The sequence below is a fragment of the Exophiala xenobiotica genome (assembly GCF_000835505.1).
Source record: "Exophiala xenobiotica strain CBS 118157 unplaced genomic scaffold supercont1.5, whole genome shotgun sequence".
In the NCBI taxonomy this organism is placed as follows: Eukaryota; Fungi; Ascomycota; class Eurotiomycetes; order Chaetothyriales; family Herpotrichiellaceae; genus Exophiala; species Exophiala xenobiotica.
Genome location: NW_013562490.1, coordinates 1,299,707 through 1,326,624, shown reverse-complemented (window position 1 = coordinate 1,326,624; position 26,918 = coordinate 1,299,707). Strand labels below are relative to the sequence as shown.

General features: G+C 52.5%; 11 protein-coding genes across 11 annotated transcripts; 3 read left to right on the top strand and 8 right to left on the bottom strand.

Moving 5' to 3' along the window:
- Positions 1-93: 93 nt before the first annotated feature.
- PV05_08229 (kynureninase) lies at positions 94-2,275 on the bottom strand. Its single transcript, XM_013457729.1, has 4 exons — positions 1,786-2,275; positions 1,267-1,628; positions 682-1,159; positions 94-601 (listed from the first exon to the last, which is right to left on the bottom strand). The coding sequence occupies exons 1-4, from the start codon at positions 2,027-2,029 to the stop codon at positions 177-179; spliced, it is 1,509 nt and encodes a 502-aa protein (XP_013313183.1). The 5' UTR covers positions 2,030-2,275; the 3' UTR covers positions 94-176.
- A 487-nt stretch (positions 2,276-2,762) lies between these two features.
- PV05_08228 (uncharacterized protein) lies at positions 2,763-4,187 on the bottom strand (the record flags this gene model as incomplete). Its single annotated transcript, XM_013457728.1, has 3 exons — positions 2,763-3,158; positions 3,208-3,837; positions 3,894-4,187. The coding sequence occupies 3 exons, from the start codon at positions 4,185-4,187 to the stop codon at positions 2,763-2,765; spliced, it is 1,320 nt and encodes a 439-aa protein (XP_013313182.1).
- A 470-nt stretch (positions 4,188-4,657) lies between these two features.
- PV05_08227 (uncharacterized protein) lies at positions 4,658-7,106 on the bottom strand (the record flags this gene model as incomplete). Its single annotated transcript, XM_013457727.1, has 7 exons — positions 4,658-5,122; positions 5,179-6,098; positions 6,147-6,466; positions 6,516-6,626; positions 6,682-6,737; positions 6,808-6,991; positions 7,051-7,106. 7 exons carry the CDS (start codon positions 7,104-7,106, stop codon positions 4,658-4,660), a joined length of 2,112 nt encoding a protein of 703 aa, XP_013313181.1.
- Positions 7,107-7,585: 479 nt separating this feature from the next.
- On the bottom strand, positions 7,586-9,041 carry PV05_08226 (fumarylacetoacetase; the record flags this gene model as incomplete). Its single annotated transcript, XM_013457726.1, has 4 exons — positions 7,586-7,941; positions 7,995-8,070; positions 8,126-8,557; positions 8,625-9,041. 4 exons carry the CDS (start codon positions 9,039-9,041, stop codon positions 7,586-7,588), a joined length of 1,281 nt encoding a protein of 426 aa, XP_013313180.1.
- Positions 9,042-9,862: 821 nt separating this feature from the next.
- On the top strand, positions 9,863-11,761 carry PV05_08225 (uncharacterized protein; the record flags this gene model as incomplete). The annotated part of the gene is made up of 6 exons (XM_013457725.1): positions 9,863-9,929; positions 9,962-10,059; positions 10,097-10,716; positions 10,822-11,008; positions 11,123-11,512; positions 11,612-11,761. 6 exons carry the CDS (start codon positions 9,863-9,865, stop codon positions 11,717-11,719), a joined length of 1,470 nt encoding a protein of 489 aa, XP_013313179.1. The 3' UTR covers positions 11,720-11,761.
- Positions 11,762-12,093: 332 nt separating this feature from the next.
- On the bottom strand, positions 12,094-16,561 carry PV05_08224 (uncharacterized protein; the record flags this gene model as incomplete). Its single annotated transcript, XM_013457724.1, has 8 exons — positions 12,094-12,555; positions 12,609-12,879; positions 12,952-13,483; positions 13,543-13,834; positions 13,884-14,074; positions 14,129-14,393; positions 15,004-15,091; positions 15,212-16,561. 8 exons carry the CDS (start codon positions 16,559-16,561, stop codon positions 12,215-12,217), a joined length of 3,330 nt encoding a protein of 1,109 aa, XP_013313178.1. The 3' UTR covers positions 12,094-12,214.
- Positions 16,562-16,685: 124 nt separating this feature from the next.
- On the bottom strand, positions 16,686-18,651 carry PV05_08223 (uncharacterized protein). Its single transcript, XM_013457723.1, has one exon. It carries the CDS (start codon positions 17,775-17,777, stop codon positions 17,193-17,195), a length of 585 nt encoding a protein of 194 aa, XP_013313177.1. The 5' UTR covers positions 17,778-18,651; the 3' UTR covers positions 16,686-17,192.
- On the top strand, positions 18,307-19,104 carry PV05_08222 (uncharacterized protein; the record flags this gene model as incomplete). The annotated part of the gene is made up of 1 exon (XM_013457722.1): positions 18,307-19,104. The coding sequence occupies one exon, from the start codon at positions 18,307-18,309 to the stop codon at positions 19,102-19,104; it is 798 nt and encodes a 265-aa protein (XP_013313176.1).
- Positions 19,105-19,795: 691 nt separating this feature from the next.
- On the top strand, positions 19,796-22,265 carry PV05_08221 (uncharacterized protein; the record flags this gene model as incomplete). The annotated part of the gene is made up of 1 exon (XM_013457721.1): positions 19,796-22,265. One exon carries the CDS (start codon positions 19,796-19,798, stop codon positions 22,064-22,066), a length of 2,271 nt encoding a protein of 756 aa, XP_013313175.1. The 3' UTR covers positions 22,067-22,265.
- Positions 22,266-22,347: 82 nt separating this feature from the next.
- Positions 22,348-24,474, bottom strand: PV05_08220 (uncharacterized protein). Its single transcript, XM_013457720.1, has 3 exons — positions 23,771-24,474; positions 23,390-23,576; positions 22,348-23,262 (listed from the first exon to the last, which is right to left on the bottom strand). The coding sequence occupies exons 1-3, from the start codon at positions 24,256-24,258 to the stop codon at positions 22,552-22,554; spliced, it is 1,386 nt and encodes a 461-aa protein (XP_013313174.1). The 5' UTR covers positions 24,259-24,474; the 3' UTR covers positions 22,348-22,551.
- Positions 24,458-26,273, bottom strand: PV05_08219 (uncharacterized protein; the record flags this gene model as incomplete). Its single annotated transcript, XM_013457719.1, has 2 exons — positions 24,458-24,795; positions 24,854-26,273. The coding sequence occupies one exon, from the start codon at positions 26,271-26,273 to the stop codon at positions 24,882-24,884; it is 1,392 nt and encodes a 463-aa protein (XP_013313173.1). The 3' UTR covers positions 24,458-24,795; positions 24,854-24,881.
- Between the last annotated feature and the right edge of the window lie 645 nt (positions 26,274-26,918).

Below are 26,918 nucleotides of genomic sequence, written 5' to 3'. Positions count from 1 at the left end.
ACATCAAGCACATCAAGCACATCAAGCACATCAAGCACATCAAGCACATCAAGCACATCAAGCACATCAAGCACATCAAGCACATCAAGCACATCGAGCGCATCGGGCAACAAATGCTGCACCGGGAGCTATATTGCGGATCATTGATCAACTAGCACGTTATTTTCATCACTGTTCTACAACCCAACAGCTTTCTTAAATGTCCTCGCGAATACCCAAACATCGTAATACGTATTATACAGAGGCACAGGCGCTGCACGAATGACGCCCGGCTTCCTCTGGTCCACAATTATGCCTTCCCTCTGCAGTGCCTCTCCTACCTGCTCCAAAAGCCCTGGCGAAAGCAGCAAACTCAACTGCGCGCCGCGCTTCGACGGGTCGAGAGGCGTGATAATGCGGAATGGCCGATCTCCCTCATCGTTGGACGGCATGTCCTTCTGGAGCAGCCACTGCAGATACGCGGTGAGTTTCAATGATTTGGCGCGGAGCTCTTCCATCGAAGTCTCGTTGAAGACGGACAACGACGCGCAAAGTGATGTCAAGTCGATCGCCGAGGGGTTGGATATCTGGAACCCGCCTGCTCCAGGGATCGGCCTGAATTCTAAGATCACTCGCTGTTAGCAACCCTCCATCAATCTATCGCTTTTGGCTCTTTTGGGGAGAGGGAATTGAAAACCGTACTGTTGTCCATATTGAAGCGCGACGCTTTGTCGCCGCTATACCAGCCGGTGAGACGATGTCTGAAGACCGGGTCGTCGTCAGGACCGTTGGGGTACTCGACCTTGCCATGCTTCTCGTGCACGAAAAGGCCGGCGATAGCTCCTGGTCCGGCGTTCATGTACTTGTAAGTACACCACGCGGCGAAGTCGACGTCCCAATCATGCAACTTCATCGGGATGTTTCCCGCGGCATGGGCCAGATCCCAGCCGATGATCAATCCCTTCGAATGTGCATACTCGGTGATTCGAGGGATGTCGAGATATTGGCCGCTGTAATATTGGACCCCGGGAAGCAAGACAAGAGCAATATCGTCTGCGTTCTCGTCGATGGTTGCCAGAATCTTCTCGGTCGAAATGATATGGTCTTTGTCTGGCTCGACAAGGATCATCGCCTCTTTCGGGTCAAAGCCATGCCATGCGATCTGTGACTCGATGGCGTACTAACCACGTAAAAGGTCCCCATCAGCCGTTGTCGAGACCTTCTCTTGGGTTGGGGGTGTACAGAGAGAGGGAGAGCCGACGCCCAAAGGCGGATTCCCGAACTTACATGATCACTAGGAAATGCCTTCCACTCGAGCAGGATCTTGTTGCGCTTGCCTGTCGGTCGGTAGAACGAAGCCATCAACAAATGCAGGTTCACAGTCAGCGTGTTGGCAATGGCCACTTCGCCCGGCAGAGCACCGACAAGGCGACAGGACTGTTCGGCCGCAAAATCGGCCATCGACTGCCACGGTTTCAAGGGCGACTCTTCGAGTTCGGTGAAGTGGCCTGCCACCGCGATGGAGGACCACGTCTCGAGTTGTGCTTGGATGTATCTCGACGTGCATTTCGGTTGTAGGCCGAGTGAATTGCCGCAGAGATATATCCCATCCCTGTCGGAGGGGATACTACTACTAGCAGAACTGTCGGCTTTTGATAAAGGAGACCACGGTCAGTTTTCACTTTCGGGTTGTGTGCAGGAAGGGAAGGGAAGGGTAAGGGTTGACATGTCCCCAGGGCCCTCCGCACGCAAGCTCTTTAACGCCTCGACTCAAAGAAAAGACAGGAGGTGTGGACTGAGACTGACCTGGCGTCACTGCGAGCGACTTCCTCTCCAATCCCGCCTTGGACGGGATGATGAACTTGTCGCGGAATCCGCGCAAAGGGTCAGACTCGTCGAGAGATCTGGCATACTCTTCGCAATCGGCGTCCTGGGGAAAACCATACTTGTTCACCGTTGCCTTAGTCCTGTTGTTGTCGATGACTGGTGTTGAACTGCTCTCGAGAATTCCTGGTGCCATTACTTTATTCGTGGTTGATCCCGATAGCATCAATGAGATTGTTATGGTCTGATGGGGCAAGCTCAATCTCAATGAAATGCTGGCTAAATGGGTGGCGACAATCTAGTACTGACGTGTGAAGGGCTTCTTACTGTCGCAGACCTTCGGGTGGAGTGTCTTTGGGTGGTGTCTGCTGTTAGTCGCGCGAGAGTGGCTTGGGTAGTCGTGGGATAAGAGGCACGGATACCCATCCTCCGGGCGTTTGTCTCGCTTTATCCCTTCCACTTGATGGCTATAGAGCCGTCGGCATGGGTCCGGAGGAAGGCAACATGCGGAGACCCTTTATACAGGTCCTGGCGGTCTGGTCGGAGCAGCCTTCGCTTGCCAGAAGTCCCCAGTCCCCAGTCCGTCTCGGTCGTCCGCTTCCGCCTCCGTACCCACCCAACGGTGCCCTTGTTTGGAGGATTTGCCCAGATCCTACGGAGTAGCACGTGCGGCAATACAAAGTGACGCGGTGAATTTTGAATTCCTTGCCGTCATCTGTTTGACAGCCATTATCTTCTCAACGAAAGGGTCTGGCATTGGAAAGTATGCACGCCAATATGGCAGGGCAATGGAAAAGTCGGGACGCTTGTATCGGGCCACGCAAAACGACGAGACGAGTTTCTAGGACCTGGCCTGAGCTGGAACTCGAGTGCTGCGACATAGTCTATGTGAGCGACTCCAAATCTGTGTACGTTGCAAGAAGTTATGGAGACACAAGTCCTTCTGAAAGCCATGCGGGTCAATTATCCAGCCGCACAAAAGTCTCGCGTGTCTCATCCCGGGTTCGTTTCAAGAACGGGATCAGATCGGTACCTCCAGTGCCTTGCAAATGCTCCCTTTCTGGCTCGCGATCTTTCTCGATTTTTTGATCCTTTGTAGCCGCTGTAGCTAGATTCACAACTTTCCTCTTCATGATGTATGATGCTGGAGGACTTCTCGACGGCATGGTTATGTACCGACTTACAATCCTGATGTGGATGTCCCGAACACCCACCACGGCTGTGACGGCTTTGTTGTATGCTTTTCGAATCCCGACCAGCGTCGTCGGACGCAGCGCATAGTCCCGTACGTTGCTCAACTGCTCGATCTGTGATAGGAAATCTCGGTGTGCTCGCGGCATGTACTTTCTCATTTCCTTTCCACGGTTAGTTCGGCACAAGAATTCAAAACTGCGCCAGACTCACCAGTATGAATGCGTTAGCCTTGATGGCACGCTGACCGTCTCCGGCCTTGTTGGAGTCATGCTCTCCGGTCGAATGATGGTCAACGCCAAGAAAGACGTCAAGAAGCTGGATCAGAGAGCTTTGAGCATTGCTACCGCCACTGTACTGGCGCCATAAGCCTTTGCCGTTGCCTTGGTCGTAGAAGACGCCCCTCGGTAGTCCTGCCGCTGCCATGCCTTTACTTCCTGCAAGAAGAGGACGGATTTCGTGGTAGAACCGCTGCGGGTCGCAGTGCTCATGCATTCGTTGCAGCAGTATTCCCAACTCAATGGCTCCAGCCGTGATGGTTTGTAGGCATGATAAGACCGTCTCGGTATCGTCGCTTTCAACAGCATATATGCATCGGAGCATTTCCCAGATGAACAATGACCCTTTTGCCTCGATCGAGACTGATATCAGGTAGAACCATTCCTCGTCTTTGCTGCCGGTGAACGTATGTAGTGATCGAAGATTGTCTGGGTTCGACATGTCAGACTTAGGCTGTCTGGCCGCAAAATTCCATAGGTTGAGTGCGGCATAAGTTGCCACTGGGGGCAGCCCAAAGTGATCTGAGACTTTGAGGAAAGGGCAGGTAAGCTGAGGGGGAACTTTCTATCATGCATGTCAGTGAGGTCAAAGGGATCAAAACGGCCGGGACCGGGACAGACCTCGCATGGTTGTTCACCTCCCCATATGTAGGCATGAGTAAGGAATCCTAAAATAGAATATGCTCGTTGCCATTCAGGTTCTGATTTTAGTCGAGTCGTTTCAAGTACTGACAGGCTCTCAATCCTGCACCGGATCTGTCCGGACTTCATGAGCTTTGGTAGGTCGCTAATGAGCAACTCCCATGGACCATAGTATGGATCAGGTAGGCGATGTAATGGAGCGATATCTGGGAGAAAGCCATTGCTAGCTGTGGTGCCGTATCTTTGAAGGAAGTCCTGTGGTCTTTCTTTCATTGTGGTGAAAATGCTTTTGAACTCGTCGGACGGTTGAAGGCATCCATGACCCAGGGAAAGATCGTGTTCTATCTAAGGAATCATTGTTGAAGGCACGACTCTCTCGGGAAACAATAACGGATCCCCCGGAATACCTCGCATTCGTTTGTGGAGTTTCGGAGCTTGATAGCAACACGGATACATGGAGGCGGCGACCGACGGAGGCGGACATTTGACTCCGAAGAAGAACGAAACAGCCCTATGATCAGGAGTTCGCATCCCTTATTGGCCTGCAACTGCACATTGGTCAACAACCATTAGTGTCACACTCTGGCTGTCTCTTTGCCAATTACTCACAGCCTTTGAACAGTTGGCGGCATAGTCGTCTGAGTCCCTAGGCAGCGGGTATCGCCGACGACAACGCTGAGGCAGATCGGACACTTGGTTAATGTGAGCCCAAAAGGAAAGTCGCTACAAGGAAGATCGGCTCTTCAGATGGAGCCCCCTTGGAGCCACCAATCATCCATGCTCCCGGCAAAGTCATCCCCTCGAGCGAAGTAACTCTCGGCTAGAATAGCATCTTCGTCAAGAGAGCTCACTAATCCCAGGTTCGGCAACTCCGACGTGCCATGGCTCGCATTTGCCAATGCCTCCAGACTTGAAATTGATCCGACGATATCTGCGGCAGGAGCTACGCCAGTCTCATCGATGTGGGTGGGTTCGGGCAGGAGACGGCTGCGGAGAAACGCAGCAGAATTTGAGGGTTGTCGATTCATCTTGAGGGAAGTTCCGAAGTACGGATCGGCTGGCCGTGGAAGCTCGCTCGCGAACGAAGACTCGACGATATCCCAAAACAGGCTTAGGTCAATAAACACTCGAGAGTCTGGGCTGCTGCGTGACGCCGAATTATGGTAGGAGGTTGATACTGCTTGCTCAAAATTTTCAAGCTTCTCTGCCTGCAATACTTGCAATCAGCTCAACCTCATTTATCAGATCACACGTTAACACTTACCAGTTGGTCAATGTACGGCCAGTAGGAGCCAAGTTCGCGAACAAAAGAGACGCATTTCCGAAAGCAATCCTTCTTCCTCGTTCTGACCGTCGGATCCTCGGAGTAACTCTGCTGCAAATAGATTGTGGCCGTGATGGCTACGAGATGAGCCAAAAAAGGATCACATAGCTTGAGACCCTTCTGCTTTGCCAAATCCAGCAGGTGGATGATCCAATTGGTATGCGTCGTTGTAAGGTAGGCGGTGTGTTGCAAAAAGACTTCCGGCACTTGGGTCATTTTGAAATTCCGCAGTGCCAGTGACATGATAAGCGGATGATTGAGAAGGCACAGGATGGAATGATAGATCATTTGAACAAAGAACCAAACAGCCCAGAACTCCCGATCTTCCCTCAGCTGCAAGGGGTCTTGATCAGCAAATCGGCCGGGCCGGAAGCGATACTTCCAGGGAAACTTGGATTCAAACTCCATCAAAAGAGCCACAGTCTGCCCGTATTCGGATTGTGCAGACCAACTTGGCCACAAACCGCCCGGTTTGCCTCGCCGATGGGCGCATCTAGCGGCTTTCTGCCAAATCTCACTGAGCTGAATTGCGTACATGAATATGCCGAGGTCTTTCGTTTCGTCAGGATTTGTGGTGCCCTCGGGCTGTTCTAGCGAGGCATCTCTCATTGCAGAGCTGGTGCCGAGGGGCGGCATGGGACTTAAAAACGGTTTTGGCGTTTTATCGTCCTGCAAGAAGGACAGCGAGCCACTTGGAAAGCCATACAGGTTTTTCAGAAGCACCACACTCCAGTAGCACCGACGTCTTTCTTGGTGGATTTCGATCTGCTGGGTTCCAGGATACTCCGATGATAGCCCTGCCGATAGAGCGAGGTCCAGGGCTAGCGAACTGTAAATGCTAGCATGATGTGCGTTGCCATCTAGAGCTTTTGCGTTAGTTAAGCCGGTTGGTATGACAAGAGGCCTACCATTGAATTCGAGGAGACTGAGGATGCACAGCGTCTGGATCGTGGAGAGCTCCACCGGTCCATGCGACACGCGATTAAGAGTCAGCGTACGACTTGAACTTGCATACACGGAGGCCATGCTGGTTCTGTTTTGTGCTAGTGCAGCTGTAGACTCGACTGAGAATCGCATCGCGAGTCCGAGGATGGCTAGTAGTAATTCCGGGTCCCGAGTAGTCAATGTCCCAAGTAGGTGCTCCGGGGCAAAGAGTGGCAGAGGCTGGTAGTTGCAATATGTGAGATACAGCTCCGTAAAAGTTCTGATGATGTCCCATGGCGGAAGACTAAGCCAGGTCAATAACAGGTAGGACATTGGAGGAGCTTGAGGAATACCCGACGGATGAAGGCATCGATTTCGCGGCCCGGTCATTGAAACCGCCTTGTGAAGATCGCAAGAGAGGAGAAGGAGGTTGCCGCTGAGTAGGAAGAGGCGTGTTCTGGCGACTATGGTACATGGTTAGTGGTGCTTCGATATGGACAACTGCACGTGAACATGTACTCCAGAGCATTTTGCATCTCAATCATTTGTGCCTCGAGGGTATTCAATCTCTCAGCCTAGGTCCGGAATCAATAAACTTTCACTCTGTAGAGCTGAGGCATGTAGTGCGGTCAAGGGCTAGTATACCATTCTTTGGTCCAGTTGGGATGTTGTTGCGCCAGTAGCAGGTACGGAGGAGCGATCTATGGGTGTCGACCGAGCCGGACTTATTGTATTTCGCTCGATGGCCGATGCATAGGTGCACTGTTGACCAAGCCTTGCGCAGTGAGAACATACTGGTCTTTCTGCAGGGCATCTTGACTTCTTGCGGCTGTTTGAAAGCGTGAGCAGGGGCAAGGTGCAACATGGACAGGCAGGTCGACCACCCACCGACAAGGCTCGCATGCCAAGCGCATCCGCTTCTGTGGGCGATCAGGAGTGGTCATGCTGAGGACACAGGGCGTCAACAAGGTGGACGGCCTTCGGATCGAGGACTGACCGCGTGTTGAATGTTGTAAAGCCAGTCAACTCGGGGTTGCGTGGAGCGTGGTGGAGGTTGAGTGTACGGAGTACGGATACGGAGACGGAAGTCGGCTCGTCGCGAGTCCCAACTTGCATTGGTCACGTGGTTGGTCTGGTTCACGGTGAAGTATAGCACCGCCTGAAGTCAGTGTAAGAGATTTCTAAGCTTCTCCGTACACGCCAAGCCTACGCGCCGAGCCGGAGGGGTTGAGGCTTCTCGAGGCTTCAACTCTCGCCTTTTGACTCGGTTTCAGCCAAAGCATTCTCTACAATGTTCAGTAACCGTGACGACGACGATGACCCTCTTTTGCTTGCAACTTTTGCTTGCAAAAGCTGGACCCTCAGTAAGGTCAAAGTCACTAAACAATAATCGTCGTCTTCGTGACTGGCGCGAGAGAGAGATTCAAATGGCTGGCAATACTTTGCCCGAACAGACCCCAAAGCCCACATTACCAATACCATAGGGACCTGTCACATGAGCAGTGAATTCCACGGTATCATTGTCTTCGAGGTAAGCTCGGTGCACATTGCTTTCAGCCGAGTTTTCTGCTACCATCTCACAAGGATCTGTTCCACCCCAGGTCTGTTCCAGTAGACACCCGGCGTTCTCTCGTTTCGGACCCGAAATCGTGCCCGTGGCGATGAGATCTCCAGTTCGCAGCGGACAACCGCCGCGAGTATGATGGGCGATCATTTGAGCGAACGAGAATATCACGTTGTTTGTGTTGCAGTCTGCTATACGATATCTTTGACCGTTGGCTTGTTGACATTAGCTCGCATCCGCATCGTTCGGGTCCTGTTGAGGAGCTTACCTCCAAGCGTTGCTCGAATAGGGATATCATACACTGATATGTGGTTCTTCTCCACGAGATAATCAGGCAGCTCGCGCTGGGAAGAAGTTAGTCTCGATCCTCGGATGTCCAAACAAGTCTTCACAGCTTACTGGCGTCGCTTTTGGTGCGACTCGAAATGGCTCCAGGGCCTCAGGTGGTACAACCCAGGGAGATACAGTGGTGCAAAAGCTCTTCCCGTTGAATGGTCCCATGAGAGTGGCTTCATACATCTGTATGTCACGAGCTGACCAGTCGTTCATCAAGACGAATCCAAAGATATAGTCTTCTGCCGCGTCAACGTCTATAGGAATACCCATAGGATTCCCTCGCCCAATGAAACAAGCAAATTCGACTTCGTGATCAAGTTTTCGACATGGACCAGATACGAGCTTGCCGTCGACCGGGAACTGGCCGTTTGGTCTGTGCAAGGATGTACCAGATACGACCACGGAAGACGCTCGACCATTATATGCTATTGGTAAGTTGTAAAAACATGGACAAAGTTGCTCAATTGTTGACCCAGGCTTCACCAGACCTGCACACTGTCTCCAGAATTTCGATCAGATATCATTTCATCAATAAGGAGCCGAATGAGGTCAGTCCACTTACGGTCACCGCGTGATGAAGGCCAACAAAGAAATCTGTATAGTCGCCAATGATCATGGGCAAGTGCATTTTCACACTGTCCAGCGGGACGAGAGCCTTGTCACGAAGCCCTTGGTTATCTCGAAGGACGTTTCCGGACCGAGTGTCTTTCTCCAAGAGTTTCTGAAGTCTTCGCCGCAACCCGGAGTGGCCACTCTTTGCCAGTGCGGCATATTCATTAAGTGTCGACTGCTTGAGCGTCGTGATGTCGAAATCAAGATCATCAAAGACGCCTTCCTCAGCTAGGACTTTCAGGTCCAGCACGTAATCACCTATCGCGACACCGATGCTTGGTTTCGAACCCTTGGTGCTGAAGACTCCGTACGGTAGGTTGTTCAGGGAGAAGTCGGACGTTTCTTCGACTGTTACCCACGAGGCCATGTTTGTGACTTGTTTTTCCATTCCGTCTGTCTGGGCCGGTCTTTTTCGTCCTAAAGATGGTGTTGAGCTGATATAAATACGAATAACGTCATTTCCTCCAAGCCGTCACGGCAATCTACGCGTTCTTGCACCCTGCACAGGTTTCCACATCTCGAAAGACCGAGCCTTGTGGACGAGCGCCGTGGAGTTTTCCGTCCGACACGGTAAATGTTTTGCGGTGGAAAATTGGGACGGGTCGCCCAGTCGCCTTTCTTCAGCCTCTTAGGACACTTCGCTTAGACAACACACATTTTTGACAAGCCAGACAGGGCTTTGTACCCGTTCGTCAGGGCAAGTTGGGGATACTAGGGCAAGTCGACCTCCGAGCCAAGCCATCCTCAGAAAAGCCCAGACGGACCCATGGGGAAAATTGCATCGAAGTTATATATACCCCAGACGGGGTCACGTAACACATCCACGACAGACTACACCTTCCCAGCAAGTCAGAGTTGCGGTATACCGAACATGGAGTCGAAAAACCCTGCCAGTATTCATGATGAGCAACCCCGATCTGAAAAATCTGAACCACTCCGGGATCAGTCTCACGGACCGCACGGTGCTGCACTCACTGGTCAAGCACATCTTTACAAAGGCATGTTGACATTGCTACCGTGCCTCAGCTCGAACTCGCTGACAACATTCAGAGGACGGTCAAGGCAAAGTGCTCGAAAGACTACTTCTGCCCCGCCCTACGGATGATCCCCGAGACCCTCTGGTCAGTCCGTTTCCCTCGAAATCCACCTCTATCTACCGCATTGCCCCCACTGACTCCTTCTGCAGACATGGGCTCCATGGAGAAAGCACATGGCGTTCGGGAGTGCATGTTTCTTTGTCTTCCTGTCCAACTACGTAAGCGTATCCTCAGTCCTGACATAGTGCAGACCAAAAGTTGAATGTTTGGCCCAGATGGGACGCTGTTGCGGGTGTGCTTTTCCCCCTTTACCGCCACCATACCGCAACTCCTGATCAATTCTACACAGTAAGCTCGTACAGGTACTGACTTAATCGCTCTCCAGATCACCGTCTCCATCACGCCAATCCTAGTCACAATCGTGACCGACTTCAACATCACATTCACCAAAGCAGGCTATCTGATCACCGTCAATCTCCTCTTCCTAGGTTTAGGCAACCTCTTCTGGATTCCCCTGTCGGAAAAAATAGGCAAAAGACCCGTCCTCATTGCCTGCTCAGGCCTCTTCTTCGTCTCCACCATCTGGGCCGCCGCGTCAAGGAGTTGGGGCTCACTCTTCGGCGCCCGGATCGTGCAAGGCTTCGCCGCCAGCGTTTCGGAAGGCCTGGGCCCCGTGATCGTGGCAGATGTCTATTTTCTGCACGAGCGTGGTCTGTGGGTGGGCGTCAACTTACTCACATTCACCGTCGGCACCTCTCTCGGCGGTATCTTTTCCGGCCTCATCGCCAACGCAACTCCGAATTGGCATTGGGTCTACTGGCACCAAGTCTTCCTGACGGGCATGCTCTTCTTGGTCATAGTTCTCTTCCAGGCCGAGACTAACTTTGACCGTCCGCCGGAGAACGAGTCCGGGGAGGGTTTGCCGGCATCTCAACTTGCTGCCATCCGCGCCAGGGTCAAGAGCCGCTGGATCAAGTCCCTGAGCGTCACATTGTGGTATAACAGGTATGTCAAGATCCTATGCGTAATGCCTGCTGCTTGTGGTGGTTGCTCTGCCGGGGCCTATATATCTCTCTCTCTCGCTGACATATCTTCCTTCGACCGCCGTAGCGAGTTTTCGATCTGGTGGCTCTGGTGGCGTCCCTTCCTCACACTGCGCTTCCCAGCCGTCTGGTTCTGCATCCTCACCTACGGCGTATGCTTGGGCTGGCTTTCGTTCCAAATCACAGCCCAAGGTGCCCTTTTCCCTGCCGTGTACAATTTCTCTTCTCTCGCCGTGGGAAACATCAGCTGTTCGGTAAGTTAACGCCAATCTCCCCTCCCCTTACCCCGGGGTAAGCACTATACCTGGTCGTTTGAAATTCCAGGTTTTCCATTCGAAACTGACCGCGCGAATCTGCGTTATCTCCAGTATCTTGTTTCTTCCGTGGTCGGCTGTGTGGCAGGTGGGCCTCTCACCGACTGGACCGTGCAGTTCATCACCAGGCGGCACGGCGGCTACTTCGCGCCAGAGTCCCGTCTTTGGTGCATGATTCCCCCAGCCATCGTCGCTCCCGCGGGTCTCATGCTCTGGGGCGCCGGGATCCAGAACCATCTGCCATCGATGGTCCCCATCGTCGGCACCGCCATCACCTACGCCGTCCTCTGTGCAGTGCCGGGCATCGGCATGACGTATGTGGTTGACTGTTACAGGCCGGTCTCCAAAGAGACCATGACCATCGTCACGGCCGCGAAGAACACGTTCGCTTTTGGCCTGAGCTTTTCCGTGTTCCCCTGGATCGCGAAGGACGGGCTTGTCAAGGTACGGGTCGTTTCCGATGTCTGCCGATATGGCTTCTTTGCTTTCCTTGCGGCTTGCAGGACTACCACGACGTATTGACTGATTTCTTCTTTTCCGCAGGTTTCTGGGTTTCACGTACTGATTCAGAGCGTCATTCTCCTGACCACGATTCCGATGTATCTCTATGGTGCTCGTCTCCGACAGTGGACGAACAAGTTCATCATTTGAACTAGTGACGAATGAAGACAATTGGGTCAGATCGAAGGGCCGTCCTCGTCGAAACTCTTGTGGGACGAGGAGGAGCAAGGATGACGGAGGGTTTAACTTCTTGATAGGGACATTGAATGAGCCGTTTAAAACATGACTGACTCTTCCAAGAATAAGTAATCCATGACTGCGTCGACTCCATCATGGACTGGGACACGACTCATAAAGCACGGTGGTCCATCCCATGCTCGAATTGTGTCTGCTCCACATTTCCGTGCAATCTGTACATAGGTTGATGAGATGCTGGTGAAGCTTTCGCCGCCAGTCCTTGGATACGGGGGGGAAGTTTTCTTTGACCATAAATACTAACAGCACACATGCGCCATGTTCGACACCGGTCTGCGTCCGGCGAAGTCATCATCCAGTATTGCGCCATACCCTCCGACTCGGGAACCCTCGGTCTAATTTGCGTCTGTGATTCCCGGCCAAGCACCTGTGCCAGCAGAGCCGGGAGCATCATTCCAGCCCTCCAAAGTCAAAGTGGTCCAAGTCCAATGGAATCGTGTCAAACGCTGAAAAGTCTGGTAGCTCGCCGTTGGGGAAGAGCTCCAGCATCTCCGGATCGAGCAGAGGTTGAAATATGTCCAAGGTAGGGTCCTCAGCGGGTAGTATATCGTGCGGTTGGTATGGTAATGTGGACGTGGAGGTCTGGACTCGCTCCTGCTGCTGCTGCTGCTGATGTATCTGGTTTGGCCGGCATTGTTCTTCAGAGTCTGGCGTGAACGCGACGGTCGGTTGTGGTTGTGCCCAGTGGTTTTCACTTGTGATCTGAGGTTCGTTGTATTCTACGGGAGCTGCTGCAGGAAAGGTATCAATAAAATGAACGACCATCTCGTCCTGGGTTCCTCACCTTCGTGATCTTCTGAGATCCACCCTCGAGAGGGCGGTTCCTCGCCTACAGTACCAGCATGCTCGATTTCAGGACCGGCCTCCTCTCCTGGCTTTGCATACCCGTCTTCTTTCGAGTATAGAATGCCGATAAACTCGAGGATAGAGGCCTGCACATGCGGAGCATTCACTCTGAAGCTTGTCAGCTTCCCGGGGTCGGCGTATTTTGGCTCGTCTTCGAGGACCGTCGGGTGCTTTTTGTGTCCGTCATGCAAGCATCGAACGTAGATTTTCTGTTTTTTAAGCAGACTTGATTAGCGTGTCCGAACTGCTCTCCGGAGCAACGTATTGATGTAATGCCATACCAATAGCGCCGCGAACTTCCAATACGTCGCCATCATATTAATCATCTTCATGTTGGCCTTGACATTTGCATTGGCCCGCTCCCGCACCGACCGGCTCGAGCTCCACATGAAAGGGATTTGTATCGCACAGCCGCAATATGCTCCATACGCTATGAAGCTCGGCATTGCGTTGAATTTATCAACCGTTGATAGTACGGAGTCAAGCAGCTCTGACGTTGTGCAAGCATGCTCATAAGCCAGCTGTGCAGATAGTTGTCGTGCTGTGGACCAGGTTTCATCACCTTTGCCCCAGCAGAACAGCGGAACAATAGAGGCATGGAGAGCGCAAAGGGATTGATGATATACAACGTTCACCAGTAGGATCCTGGTCAGCATGTTCTTAGATACTGCTGCGATATTGGCCGGTGTAAGACGAAGCTCGGCCGGCAATCTACGCCACCAGTCAGACAGCTTTTCGTGGAGAGCATACATCGCGGGCAGCTTCGTGGCAAGGCTCGGCTCCGTCATCTTTATGCAGGTTATCACTGAAGACCTATCACAGGAATAAGTCTCCGTGTACTTTTCGAGAAGAAACTTGTATGTCAAGCTCACCAAAGCGTCAAAATCTTGATCATTTCTGCATAAACACCTCCATTGCCCTGGGCGGAGTCCAGCGTGACTTGAGATGACCTCAAGTAGCCAGCTTCAAAATCGGCTTCTGGCCATGGAAGTGCTAGCTTCTCCATACCAGTGACTGGGAAGTTTGATAGGGACTCGGAATTGTGGCAGTGCAGCAGGTAGCTGGCCCAGGAGCGACGTCGACGAATCTCGGACTCCCATGGGGAGTCCAGTTGACAGGTTCCCGTCCCGATGCCTATGATAGACAGTAGATTGCAGGCACTTGCTGTGAGAAACTTAGCGTCGCAATCAGACAGTATCTAGCACGTCCAGACCTTTGTGAAGAATTGCCATCCTCCATGAACCTTGGCCGTGCCAGAAAATAGACAGGTTGACGAGCGTGACAATGCTATCATCGTGGAATTCATGCAGCTCTTGAAATACCAATTTACTGGCGCGTTCAGCCCATTCGACCATAAAGCCGTGATCTTTCAGCGCAGCTTGACCATTTGTATCTCGATAAAATCTACAGGAGGCGAGTCAGCCACATTGACAAAGTAAAGGCACTTCATATACTTACACCGCTGCCCAGGCGCATACCCCGAGAACGACATGGGGACGGGCGGTACCCGAGATAACAGCCTGGATGAAAGAGCTTCTGTGAAGCAGGAGATGGGCGTTGTACACATTGTCGAAATAGAGCTCGACTAGTGTCGAGATCAAGGCTTTCGGTATCCCAACATAACGCTCTTCAAAATCATGCCGCGGTGAAAGGACAGGAGAAGCGGTTGGACGATTCACAGCTCTTGCAACCTTGGTGGAAGCGATAGGCCTCCCTTCTGGAGCTGTTGTAGGCGTCAGAGAAAGACATCCATCATTATTGAAGCAAGAGCTCGGAGCTTGGTGAGACTTCAAATGCCACGCGCTGGGTGGAGCGCTGTAGATGCATGTATGTTTGAGCCTCAAGCAACGCTTGCAGCGTGGCCTCTCCCCTGTACAGCGGATCTACTACTCGTCAGCACGTGAGGACAAGCAATTGGCGTCGTCTCCGCCACCTTCTGGCTCTTGCATGTGCCACAGGCTTTCCGCGGCCGTCCTGTGCCGCTCAACATGATGTATTCCGCTCTTTGAAAACTGCAACACTCCAGGCTGAATTACACCAGGAAGCGGCAGTTAACCGTCTTCAATGCGGGGAAGAGATACACGCGAGAGGCGGCAAATGGGGTCTGGAGAGCGGCATTTTGGGCCAAGACACGGAAAAGGTACAGCACATGATGTCGATATGTGCGGAGAAGTGGGTGACGATGTTAACGATGGGATGGTACCCAAGGCTTGTGAACCAGCATGACTATCGCCCCTCCTCCATATCCGTTGACTTTCTACCGCCTGAAGGTTCCTGAGCGACATGAGCACTCCGGGGAGGCAGTCAGGCTCCTTCCCTGGAGTTGGCCTTACGGCGCTGATTGATAACGTCCAGGGCCTTCACCATGGCATTCCGAGTTGCCTCCACCTCCTCCATAGGGACCTTTTTCGACCTGTCCATCTACGGTTCACGGCTGTCAGCGTCTTTACTCGGACTCAATATAAGACATAGATCTTGAATCCGGCACTGTACGAAACAACACAGCGTTGCCGTGGATTTTTGCGGGTGCAGTGAACTTACAATGGCTGTGACTGATGCTCTCAATTCCTCTCTGATCTTAGGCCAATCCACGTTGGTCAACTTCCCTCCAGACTTGACAATCTCGCCGTTAATCATTACCGTGTCGATGTCCGAGCCATTAGCATATAGTACAAGAGCGCCAACAGGGTCGTGAACCGGAACCAATCTAGGAGCATCACATCTGGTAATGAGCAGATCTGCTCGTTTACCAGGAGTGATACTACCGATGACTTTTTCCAGTCCAACAGCCCTGGCACCACCCATTGTAGCCATTTCCAGTACTTCGCTGCAGTTGCGCGACATCTTCAAAGGCGCGCCTTCTCCAGCTTCGTGCTCAAGATGCCGTTGAGCCTGCAACAACAGCCGCATTTGCGCAAACATGTCTGCGGGGGCACTGCAGCAGACGTCGACGCCGAGAGAAGCGTTGCAGCCGCGGTCCTTTGCCTTGAAAGCCACCGGATGACTCATTCCCATCTGGAGCTCAGTATCAGGTGTACTGGATATCCCACATTCGTGCAGTGCGATCATTTTCAGCTCATCGTCACGCAAGGTATTGCCATGGCTGAGTAGAAGGTCTGGCCCGAGTACACCCTTTTGCCCTAACTGACTGACTATGCAGTTGCCCGGATCCCATTTACCGAAGTTGAAATGTCCAGTGATAACACTGCACCCGATCGATCTTGCATGCTTGATTTCCTGGACAAGTCGGTCAATTGGCGTCAGGTCGGGCTCTGATAGAGCGAAGCCCATTCGTAGAAGATCATCTGGCTGACTGGACTTGAAAAACTTCTCAGAGACGCGTTTAGTATCATGCAATCTCCAGTCCGGCGTTTGCTCTTCCCGCTCTCTGTCCATACACGACCCTTCCCAATGTGGGTTCGGATACATAGCATAACAGAACGTGGCTCGAATCTTTGCGTCTTGGAGTCCTTTGATAGCAGCATCGGCATGGCTGGGAGAGTTGATGATATGAGAATGGTCAATCAAGTATGTGATTCCATTGTCAATGGAGTCCAGCGCGCCACAGTAGTTGCCCAGGTATGCATCCTGAACAGTATAAGACGCTCCGTAAATCTGTCTCAGGTTCAATATATAGTCCGATAGAACGTAATCGGTGCCGATCGTCCTCAGTTGGGTTTGCCAGGTATGTCGATGAGTGTCGATGAACCCAGGAGACACGATAGCGTTCGTGCCGTCAATGACAGTGGGGTTCCATGAGGGTCGTCCCAAATCTCGTCCAACTGCTGTGATGAACCCGTCTTCTATCAGAACATCGCCATTGGGAACAGTGCCGATATTTGGGTCGACCGAGACAACGGTGGCATTCTTGATGATATATCCAGCACCCATTTGTGGCTTCTGACACCGTCCTGCGAGCGGCGGCACCTTCTTGGAATAATGGAAGAAACAATTCTACCTTGGTCGTCCATCAGACATTGCAGTGAGGAGTGATAAATACTCCAGCTTACCGCGTCCACGATCGTATCTCCATCTGACATTCCCCAAGAAGGTGGAGACACGGAAAACCAGAAGCGTGGATTGTAACGCGTAATCCTTTCGAGCTTCGAGGGTGAGATTTGGAAGTCCGGGTTTGCCGTGCTGAGCTCAGTATCCCGTCTCTTTGGCACAGTAAGCATCTCGAAGTTCAAGCGGCTGTCACCGAAAATTCCGAGCGGGCACATCTAGACTTGGCTAAGTCTGGAAGCCATAAATCAACGAAGGGGAACAGTGGGATGATGCCTCGAAGAAGCGATGCTGAGTTGGTGATGAAAAATAAATCCAGAGGTCTGTGACCACAGCTCTCTCCGGGAAACAGTGCCAAACCCTCATCAGCGCCTTCCTCCACGACAGAGGCCAAGAGTATCAATATCCGCAAACATCTAAGCATCACATAAGAGGAATCTACCGCCTCCACAAATGGGCTGGCCATGTCAAGTCTTGCACTGATGATTTCTGTCTTCACAGGTACCGGTTCATAGATCTAGTCGTCGTTGCGGCTGCTTGGGAAGATGGTATATCCAACATGACCCAGGTCTTCTTGGAGCCGTTGACCACCGACTAAAAGCGGCTTGCAGTCCTGCAGGACAAACAGCATCCTAGCCCACTCAGTTTCACTGGCATTCTTCCACGTATGCATCGTGGCACGCTGGACAGCAATATCGCCCTTGCGCATGAGCGTCTTACTCCCATCGTCCAACTCCATGATTATCTCTCCTTCCATCACAACACCATAATCCAGACTCTGTGTGCGGTGCATCATGGACTTGTTGTGGGGCGCGAAATTGACAAGGCGGATGACAGTGCCGTTCGGGTTGACAATGTTCAATTTGCCGGCAGCCTTTATTTCTTCGTGCAATTTGATGTCCTTTTCGCTGTTGAGGTCGGGTGGAAATTCTGAAGTCGTGTAGAGAAGACTGTGGCTTACTCTCATCCCGCTGTATGGTTTAGATTCCTCGACCGTCGAGCTTCGAATGAAGGCTTTGCCTGCGGAATTGTGTGAGGTAACTATGACGGTCGGATCGGGAAATGGTGACTTTGGGTTGGTGTCGATTGCAATGCTGCCCATCTTGCCTTGCTGTGGCGATGAATATAACAAAGGCAGAGTGTCCGAAGCTAATAAGGCGTAAAGTGAAAAAACTGAAGTTGACTCTGCTTGTTGCCAAAGTTCACGGTGAGTTAGAAGTCGAACCAGGGCAGATTTGAGATCTGAAATAACTCAGTTCCAAACACAAGTACAGGGCTCGGCTGCGTTGTTTATAAGTAACGACTTGGCCTGTGCCGAACTGGCAGCAAAGCTGCCGAGTGTCGAGACGCCGAAACAGAACCTCCAGCTTCAGAAATCCCGAAGAGGTGAAAGGGGCGGGAAATTCGCCATGTCGATCACTTTTCCGTGTCTCTAGAGTAAATCATGATATGCCGGGCGAGACTCTCGACGCCGCAGACCGCGCAGGATTTCTCGTCTGCTCTTGCCCTCATACTATGATGGCCTGTATCAGCCAACTTCTAACTCTCCGAGAAAGCCTGGTATGCCAGTTTTCAAAGGCACGAACAATCACCTGAATCATACGCAAAACGTTACCACTCCGGAAATAAAGATGGCAGAACTCTTCCTCTGGGACCACCCTGTGAGCCCCTTTTCCCAGAAGATTCGTCTCGCCCTGCGTGAGAAGAACATCCCATTCGAGCATGAGACACCGAAGGGAGGGGGCAGCGGTAACCTAACAATTCTCGATCCGAAGTTCGTCCAAGATAACCATCGGCTTGAAGTTCCCACGTTGGTCGACGGTGACCTGAAGATCTTCGACTCAACCATCATCCTCGAGTACATCGAGGATAAATACCCCAAACTGCCCCTCCGTGCTGCCAATGCCACAGGACGTGCGAAAGCACGTATGATCGAGGACGTGTGCGACTCACAGTACGAGGCCATCAATTGGGGGATGGGCGAGATTGAGACGTTTAAGCGCGCTGATGGCGAGCTGGCCGAGAGAATGAAAGAAAATGCAAGGGGCCAGGTCAGGCAGATCCAAGCTTGGCTTACAGCGCAGCTCGGGGATGCGGAGTGGTTTGGCGGCGATAAATTTGGATACGCAGACGTTTGCGTATGGCCATTTGTGAACCGTTCAACCTCGTACTGTCTGGAACCCGAGTCCGGAACACCGCTAAGGAGGTGGTATGAGCGTGCAAAAGAACGGCCGTCAGTGAAGGCGGTGTTTGACGAGTTCTCGGTGGGTGTCAAGGGTGTCGCTGCAGCTTACGATTTCTTGCAGGAGGGTCTGCTCAAGCGAGAGTATCGGGATCATCGCCTGGAGTGGATGATCAAATCTGGTGGCATTGACATTGTGCAGGAAGGGCTGGCGAAGAATAATGTCCGGTTTCAGTGGCCGGTCTGATTATGCTTGAAATAAACGAAAACGAAGCCGATACCAGGTATTCTGCGGACAGCGAGGTAACCATTAAGACTGCTCGGAGTATGAGCTATTGATGAAATATTGTTCTTGGTTGATTTGCAGTTGGAAGAACCGAGACGTGACTTCAGGCCTGGAAAGTGCCTCGTCGTGCTTGTAAAACATGGTACGGAGAAGTACAGGACAGTCCAGAGTCAGGGCGAAAAGAGCTCTAAGCTTCCCCGTACGCCACGTGCCTACGTCACGTGGAAATTGATTCCAAGCGGTCTGCTTCGCCGAAGATATTAGGGTCCAACACATATACCAAAACAAACCAGCTCATGATTGGCCACAGAGCCACATCTGCCGAGGTTTATGTACCTAGCGAACTCCCCCGCATCTGTCCAGCAAAAACTGCCAGTCTTTCTCGCTTCGCCATTCTATCCTCGTAAAAGATCACCTTCTCCACGTCGCAGACGAGTGCCTCGCCCGTGCTCGCCATTGATGTCATGTTGATCCAAATCCAGGAAGCACGGAGCCAGTCTCTTCCATTCCAAGAGTCACTGCTGACCACGAGCGAGTGCCAATCCGCTGCTGGTACTACCTTATTAATGCCTCGTCATCTCCCACTCGGTAGGTCCGTCTTCTTCGTGAACGTTTGATTGACGTCTTGTCAAAATCACTCTCTCTACTCATCATGCTGGGCATCCTCGTTGCCGTGACTGCACTATGGCTTCAAGCAGCCTTGGGCCAGAGCTCAGGTTCGTGCCAGGCTGTAACTCAACACCTCCGTGATCCACCTTACGACAACTACTTTTACTCGGACTGCCACAGCGACTCACAGGTCGTTGTTACCAGTCCGCTCCCAGATTCGAATCTATCCATCATTGGACCCAGACTCATTGTGGCATGGCCCGCCGGTAACAGTGGCATCTGCACATTTTTCCAGCCTCAAAATGGCCGGAATGGCTCCCTTGGCATCGAATTGGTCAATTCAACCATGGGGAAACCGCTAGGACCAGTCTACAAGACCGTGCAAGGCTCCAAGTACCCTTATGTTGGAGTCGAGGGAGTCCTTTCATTCAACAGCTCCGCAACCTTGACCATTCCGATCCTGGGCAGCATTCGTACGATTCGAGACTTCACAGAAGGTCCGAGTCTTCTTCGGCCCACTATTCAAGATGCTATCAATGTGACAATGGCGAACGAGACGGGGGCAACCCTCTCACGACTCTGGCTTGATAATGTCACCGTCTCTAGCTTTACTCTGGTACCTTATCAAAACTCAGGCACCAACATCACGATCCACCCGCGCAACAAGACGATCAGTTTCGGGCCGGGCTTCTACACCTTCTCGGCCAGTTTTAACTACCCACAACTAACGCAGCTTACACCCAATCAAGTGCTCAACACTGCGTCCCAGAACCTGATCCAGCAACAACCCGGCCAGACCACCTCCCTGTCTTTCCTGTCTTATACGGAGAAACTCCTTGCCGGAGCATGGAGATTCTTGACATATTTTGGCCGAGACAGCATGATCAGTGCTCTTCTCCTCGAACCGGTACTGAGTCAAGGCAACGGTTCCGCAACCGAAGCAGTCATTGGCGCAGTCCTTGAGCGCATCAACCGCACAGATGGATCTGTGTGTCATGAGGAAACCATTGGTGACTATGCTACGTATCTCAATCTGCAAAACAACATGACCAGCACTGCCCCTGGATTTACCTACCCCATGATAGACACAGACTACTACCTACCGGTCCTGATGGCGCAATATTTCAACAACAACCCATCACGCGTTGCTCCGCTCCTGAGCCGCAAAGCTGGCTCCATCGACGTCCAAAATCGCAATCTTACCTACGCCAACCTGACCCTCATCAACGCCGGGAAGATCATGAACCAGACAGCAGCATTCGCAAAGAATCAAACGGTGGCGAACCTGATCCATCTCAAGCCCGATGAAATCGTCGGCCAATGGCGCGACTCAACCTACGGTATCGGGGGCGGCCGGATCCCTTTCGATGTCAACACCGCCCTCGTCCCTGCGGCGCTTCGCGCAATAGGCCAACTCGCACGCATACCCGGCGTCTTTCCCAACAACACCAGCGTCAACGTCAGTGCATGGCGCACGCTCGCCGACACCCGCGCTCAGATCTGGGAAGAACACACCCTGCGCTTCTTCGAGCGCAACATCACGGCCTCGACTGCGCGGAACCGTCTCCAGTATTTCGTCAACACGGCGACATTCTACGACGGTCCGACGAACGCCTCATCCCTGCCGCAGTCCGGCAATGTCACAAGCTATGCGATTGCCCTGAATGGTTACAACCATTTATCTTCAGTCGACGTTATGCACAGCGACGCCGCCTTCCGCGTGTTCTTCGTCAACGCATCGTCATCGTCCTCCGAAGCCCAGGCCCAAGAGACGCGCTTCATCAACGCCACAGCAAATAGCCTGGTCCGCTCGTTTCCCGCCGGCTTGATGACGCCACAGAGCATGGTCGTCGCGAACCCGGCCCTGTCAGGCTCGGACGTGCTGATCGCCAACTTCACAAATTCCGCCTACCACGGCACCGTGGTCTGGTCGTTCCAGCTCGCCATGATGGCGCGGGGCTTGGAACGGCAGCTCGGCCGTTGTAACGTGACCACGGATGGTGGTGGTGGTGGTGGTGGCGCGACGAAGAATAGTACTAGTACTAGTCCTCCTCCGGCCTGGTGCGGGATGTCCAACGTCTACGGGAACGTCAGGAAAGCGTATAATGTGCTCTGGGACAGCATCGAGGCCAACTCGGCGCAACTGCAGGGCGAAGTGTGGAGTTGGACGTATAGCAACGCCACTGGATTCGTCACCACGCCGCTGGGCGCTTTGCCGCCTCCGCCGGGCGTGAGCTCGGGAACGGAGAGTGACGTTAGACAGCTTTGGAGTCTGACGTTCTTGGCTGTGAAGAGGGATAAGAATTTGAGCTAGCACCATGTACAGTCGATACAGGGGTCAACCGAAGGGGTGGTGCGAGTAGTGTGGTACTGGTACTAGTGGGAGGAATGTCCCAGAGGAATGCGCTGGGCGAGTTATGCAATAGGATATACTGTCATCGTTGTGTGGTTGTGAGGGACAGACTGGGCATAGTCTTCGTCAGCCAGCCATGAACATGAAAAGTACTATAATTGATTCCACTTTCCGCCTGCTGTCCTACATGAGATATTGATACTTTCGTAATGTTCGTTGCAGCGGGAACCTCGAGGGTGAAGCCACGGTCAACTTGACGATCTCGTTCAAGCCATTGGAAGTACGTAGCTAACTCTGCTTCATTCATCGTACAACAACTTTTTACATCGGCACTCGATGAGCGATATAGCTTTACCTCAAATCATGTACCTACTCTCCTTCTGCTGGATGGTCACTGGGATCAACGAAACACAACCCCAAGTATACCATTCTTGACAAGTCGGTGTTTACAGTCTCGCCTGCAACTTCTCGGCCGTCTCGCCCAACGCATAGTCACACTTCCCAGTCTTACTCCGGACTTTCTCGGCCTCCTCTTTCGTGACCCCTCTCGCCTCCACGGCCGGGTTGTACCCCAAACCACTGACCTTTGCGATCTCGGCGTCGGTCTGTTGCACCGATGTATCGGTATTCTTCCTTCCATCGGCGCGCTTGTACACGGTAACCACGACCGCCCCTCCCAGGCCCAAATTATGCTGCAGCGCAACATCGATGTCCTTGACCAATCGTCCGTTGTTCGCCCACCCACGCAGCTGCCACGTGAGTTCGGCGCACTGGGCCAGGCCCGTCGCGCCGAGCGGATGGCCCTTGGAGATCAGGCCGCCTGACGGGTTGACCACGACTTTGCCGCCGTACGTGATGTCCCCGTTGCGCACCATGTGGTGTGCTTGACCCTGGTTGCAGAAGCCCAGACCCTCGAGCAGGATGAGCTCGTTGGCAGAGAAGCAGTCGTGCACTTCGCAGACCTTGACGTCGCGCGGGGACACGCCGGCTTCTGCAAGCGCGGCTTTGGCGGCGCGCTTGGTCATGTCAAACCCAACCAGGTCCATGGAGCTGCGGGAGAACAGCGCGGGCGAGTCGGTCATAAGTGATTGACCGGCCATCAGGATGGCGTGGGACTTGAGTTCAGGCCGGGAGTCGAGGAAGCGTTGGGATACGATCTAAGACGGCAATGTTAGAAGCTTATCTCCAAGAGAGAGGGGTTTTAAGAACCGAGAAGCCTGTGCGAAACTTGCCCGGGTGTCTTGGCGAAGGAAGAAAGGAAGGAAGGAAGGAAAGGTCACTTACAATCGCGGCCCCAGCGCCGTCGGACGTCGGACTGCATTGCAATTTTGTGAGCGGATAGTGGATCATGGGTGATTTCTCTATGTCCTCGAGTGAGTATACGGTGTTGAATTGAGCATAGGGGTTGCGTGAGGAGTGCTCGTGAGAGACACGCGCGATTTCGGCGAAGTCGCGGGCTTCGGCGCCGTATCTGGAGCACAAGTCAGTTGTCGAATTGCGTAGAAAGATGGGATGCAAGTCCAAAGAGGAGTCGTATGGTCGTGAAGGGGAGACGTGATGTGGTGCATAGTGCGAGGCAAGAGCGGCATTGCGGAGGCGAGTTTGATATAAAGCAACCAAGGCTAACGGTCGGCCTGCGCAACGACGGAAGAACAAAGTACTTACTTCTCCATATATTCCCTGCCGGCATTCGCGAAGAATTGTGCATTCCTAGGGCTATCGTGCTTGCCCCTAGTATCCTCCATCATCTTCGTGCCCAGGCCCATCGGACTAGGCCGATCGTCCCAGATACTCTTAATGGAACCTGGCTTCATTGTCTCGAAGCCGATGACCATAACGACATCAACGATGCCGCCGCGGACAAGGGTTCGAGCAAGTTGAAGGCCGGTACTGCCAGTTGCGCAGGCATTGTTGGTATTATATATGGGAATATTGGTCATGCCGAATTGGTAAAAGGTACGTTGGCCCGACGTTGTGTCGCCATAGCAGTAACATGCCACACCTGTTTGGACATCATCGTATGTGATGTGCGCATCGAGAAGGGCTTTAGTGCCTGCTTCAAAGCCCAGCTCCGGGTATGGTCGTAGCTGGCGTGGTTTGATGAATTTCGTGAGACCGACGCCGAGAACGTAGGCATTGTTGAGGGACGACATGGTGAGGAACTCTGACTTGTCGACGTTATGAATCCGGTAGTAGTTGTCAAAATCTTTTCACAACACAAGTAGATCAAGGATGATCACAGTGCTTGGGATATATTTTCCTCGAGAAATTGTACAATTGATTAGTTATCTCTCTCCGCAAGACGTTTTCCCGGATGATGGTGGTGATGGCGTTAGTCCCCGCATTTCAGGCCATCGGTAAGAAAGCTTGAACCGAGGCACGCCGAGGCTACGGTAAGTTAGGGCTGAGGCCGCTGTAAAGGTCGGAGAATGATGGACTATGAGTAGCCGTCTGGGTGACCCTCATCGATTGGAGAACAGTGCGACCCCCTTGGAGGTGTTGCTCATAATCAAGGAAGCCGAGACAGCCTATTGGCCGTCATGCTCCCCAACATCGACACTGATATTTCCCTGCTCAATCACTGCGTAGCCACATCAATGAAGGATTCTTGAAACTCGACCAGGTTGGTCTGCTTAGACGACATTCTTACGACCAGATCTGAGAAACCAAAGTGGCAGAATCGTGCTGACCTGGGCCAGAGATGACTTGTGAATCTGACAGTCCTCAAAAAAGCGAGCGCCAACTTACTGGGGCATGCTGGGCCCAACTTTCCTGCTTACTGTGCCTCTGACTGCAGTGTCCGCCAAAGTGCGATTGACGACTCATCCCTTACGGCATCAAGCAGATTCTCTCTGCTTGTCATCGGTTCTGCCCTCCACGATGGCGGGTTTGCTGCCCGAGACACGACCTCATCGTCCATCTTTATGATGATATCTCTGTATCTCTCTCGTTGTTTATCGGTAAACTCCACAAGATCCGGAATCGTCCACTGGTCATATAGTCTTCCATGCGTATTCGTAGGCAAGAAGCGACCGTGGGTTTTGATGAATAGGTAGCACAAGTAGCAAAGATGCTTACTTGTGCCGATAACACGTGGTGGGAGAACCTTGACTTGAGCGGTTCCGGTAGAGGTGACTCTGGTGGCGAGGAGCGAGTTCAGGTCATAGTGGATCACGAGTTGTACCTCAGCATGAACGTGGCACGTCTTTGCCCACTCTTCGTAGCCGATAGATGTAGGAATGCTGGCGTATGGTGGGAGGTATACAAGACGGAGGTGCTGTTGGAGGAAATAATGCGGATATCGGCGAGAGGCGCGGATGAGGGTACTTGGCACGCGGTAATAGGCAGCTATTTTCTCAATTTGTCGAAGGGTCTTGACGGCAGCTCGCACTTGGTTCGTTTGTCCGGCACCAGCGAGGCGGGCAGCGTAGCCTTGTAGTACCTCTGACGTGCAGCGGTCGTAGCTTGTGTGGATGAGATGAGTGAGATGGGAAAATTCTTCTTCGCAGTTCGAAGGTATGGTTTCAAAGACCGAATACAGTTCGGCTAGGGACCCGAGCTGGCTTTCGACGACATCTCTTACGGCTCTTTCATTCTTCGTGTAGAGAAATTGTATGCGGTGAATCAGGTTCGCAAAGTCCTGCCACAATGGCTTTTTGTGGGTGCGAGAAAGGTATTTCGGCTTCTCCCATTTAGATGAGCGAAGGCGGCCCAGCAAGCGTTGAACATGCAACCTCGTCACGAATTGAAATAGTCCATCGAATTGTTCGTGGCTATCCGTTCCTTGCTCAGCTGAGTGGGCCAGTATCTCGCAGACTGTACTCAGTGCCTTTTGGAGGGATTCATTGATGGCGTCGACGGCAGCAAAGCGGACTGTCAATGTCCGGTCTCGAGCATTCTCCTCGAGGCAAACTGCTGCAACGCTCTGGGCACCTTCCTGGACAGCTGCTATAAAGGCAAATGCGTCTGCGAGTCTCAGTTCATCGTGAAGCGAAAAGGTGTAAGCATCTGTGTCTCTCTCGAAGAAAGGGCCTGACACTGGAAATTGCTGTGCGTCTGCCGGCACTGCATTTGTGCGCTCCTCAAGCTGTACAAGATGGCTGCGGAACGTTTCTTCAGGTAAATCTCGCCATATGGATTTTTCAAGCCCAGCGGTGCGAGGATTCATGCTCGATTGGATGAAGGACAAGACATGGGATGCGACCTATGCGAGAAGAAGAAGAGAGAAGAGGCAAAGAACAAGCATACCTACCGTATCCAGTCTTTGAAGGGCTTCATTCAAGTCATTCAAGCAGGGACGGAGGTCGAATTAGTTGATGTGGTCGGGAGCTCAAGATTTTGCACGAGTCTTGTGGTTAGAATATTAATACTCGGCCGTACTCCGTACTACGGCGCACTACGGAGTCACATTGCGCAATTTTTGGGCGTCACCCAGTCACTTCAGAGACTCGCTCCCAATTCGACGATCAGATGGCAGGCCCAGTGTTGGGACCCCAAGCTGTCGAAGAAGCTTGGATTTTCCGCGGATGAGGTGTGACGGACCCGACAGGCTCGATAGGAGAATGTGTTGAGGGGACATCATAAGTGCAATACTTGCAATGGAAGACTTGACCCAAGGCCAGCCTAGGATAAGCCCATCGCACTTCATATCAGGAGGGAAATCAGTCCCATTCGTCTGACCCAGTGACTTTCAATGAATAAGGGGCATCCTTCCTTATAACATAAGTCTTTTTCAACAGAGCAAATCAGTCTGGCCCTCCTCCATCATTTGAAGCAATTCATTCGGACGACAACCACTCTTATCCCCGCACAT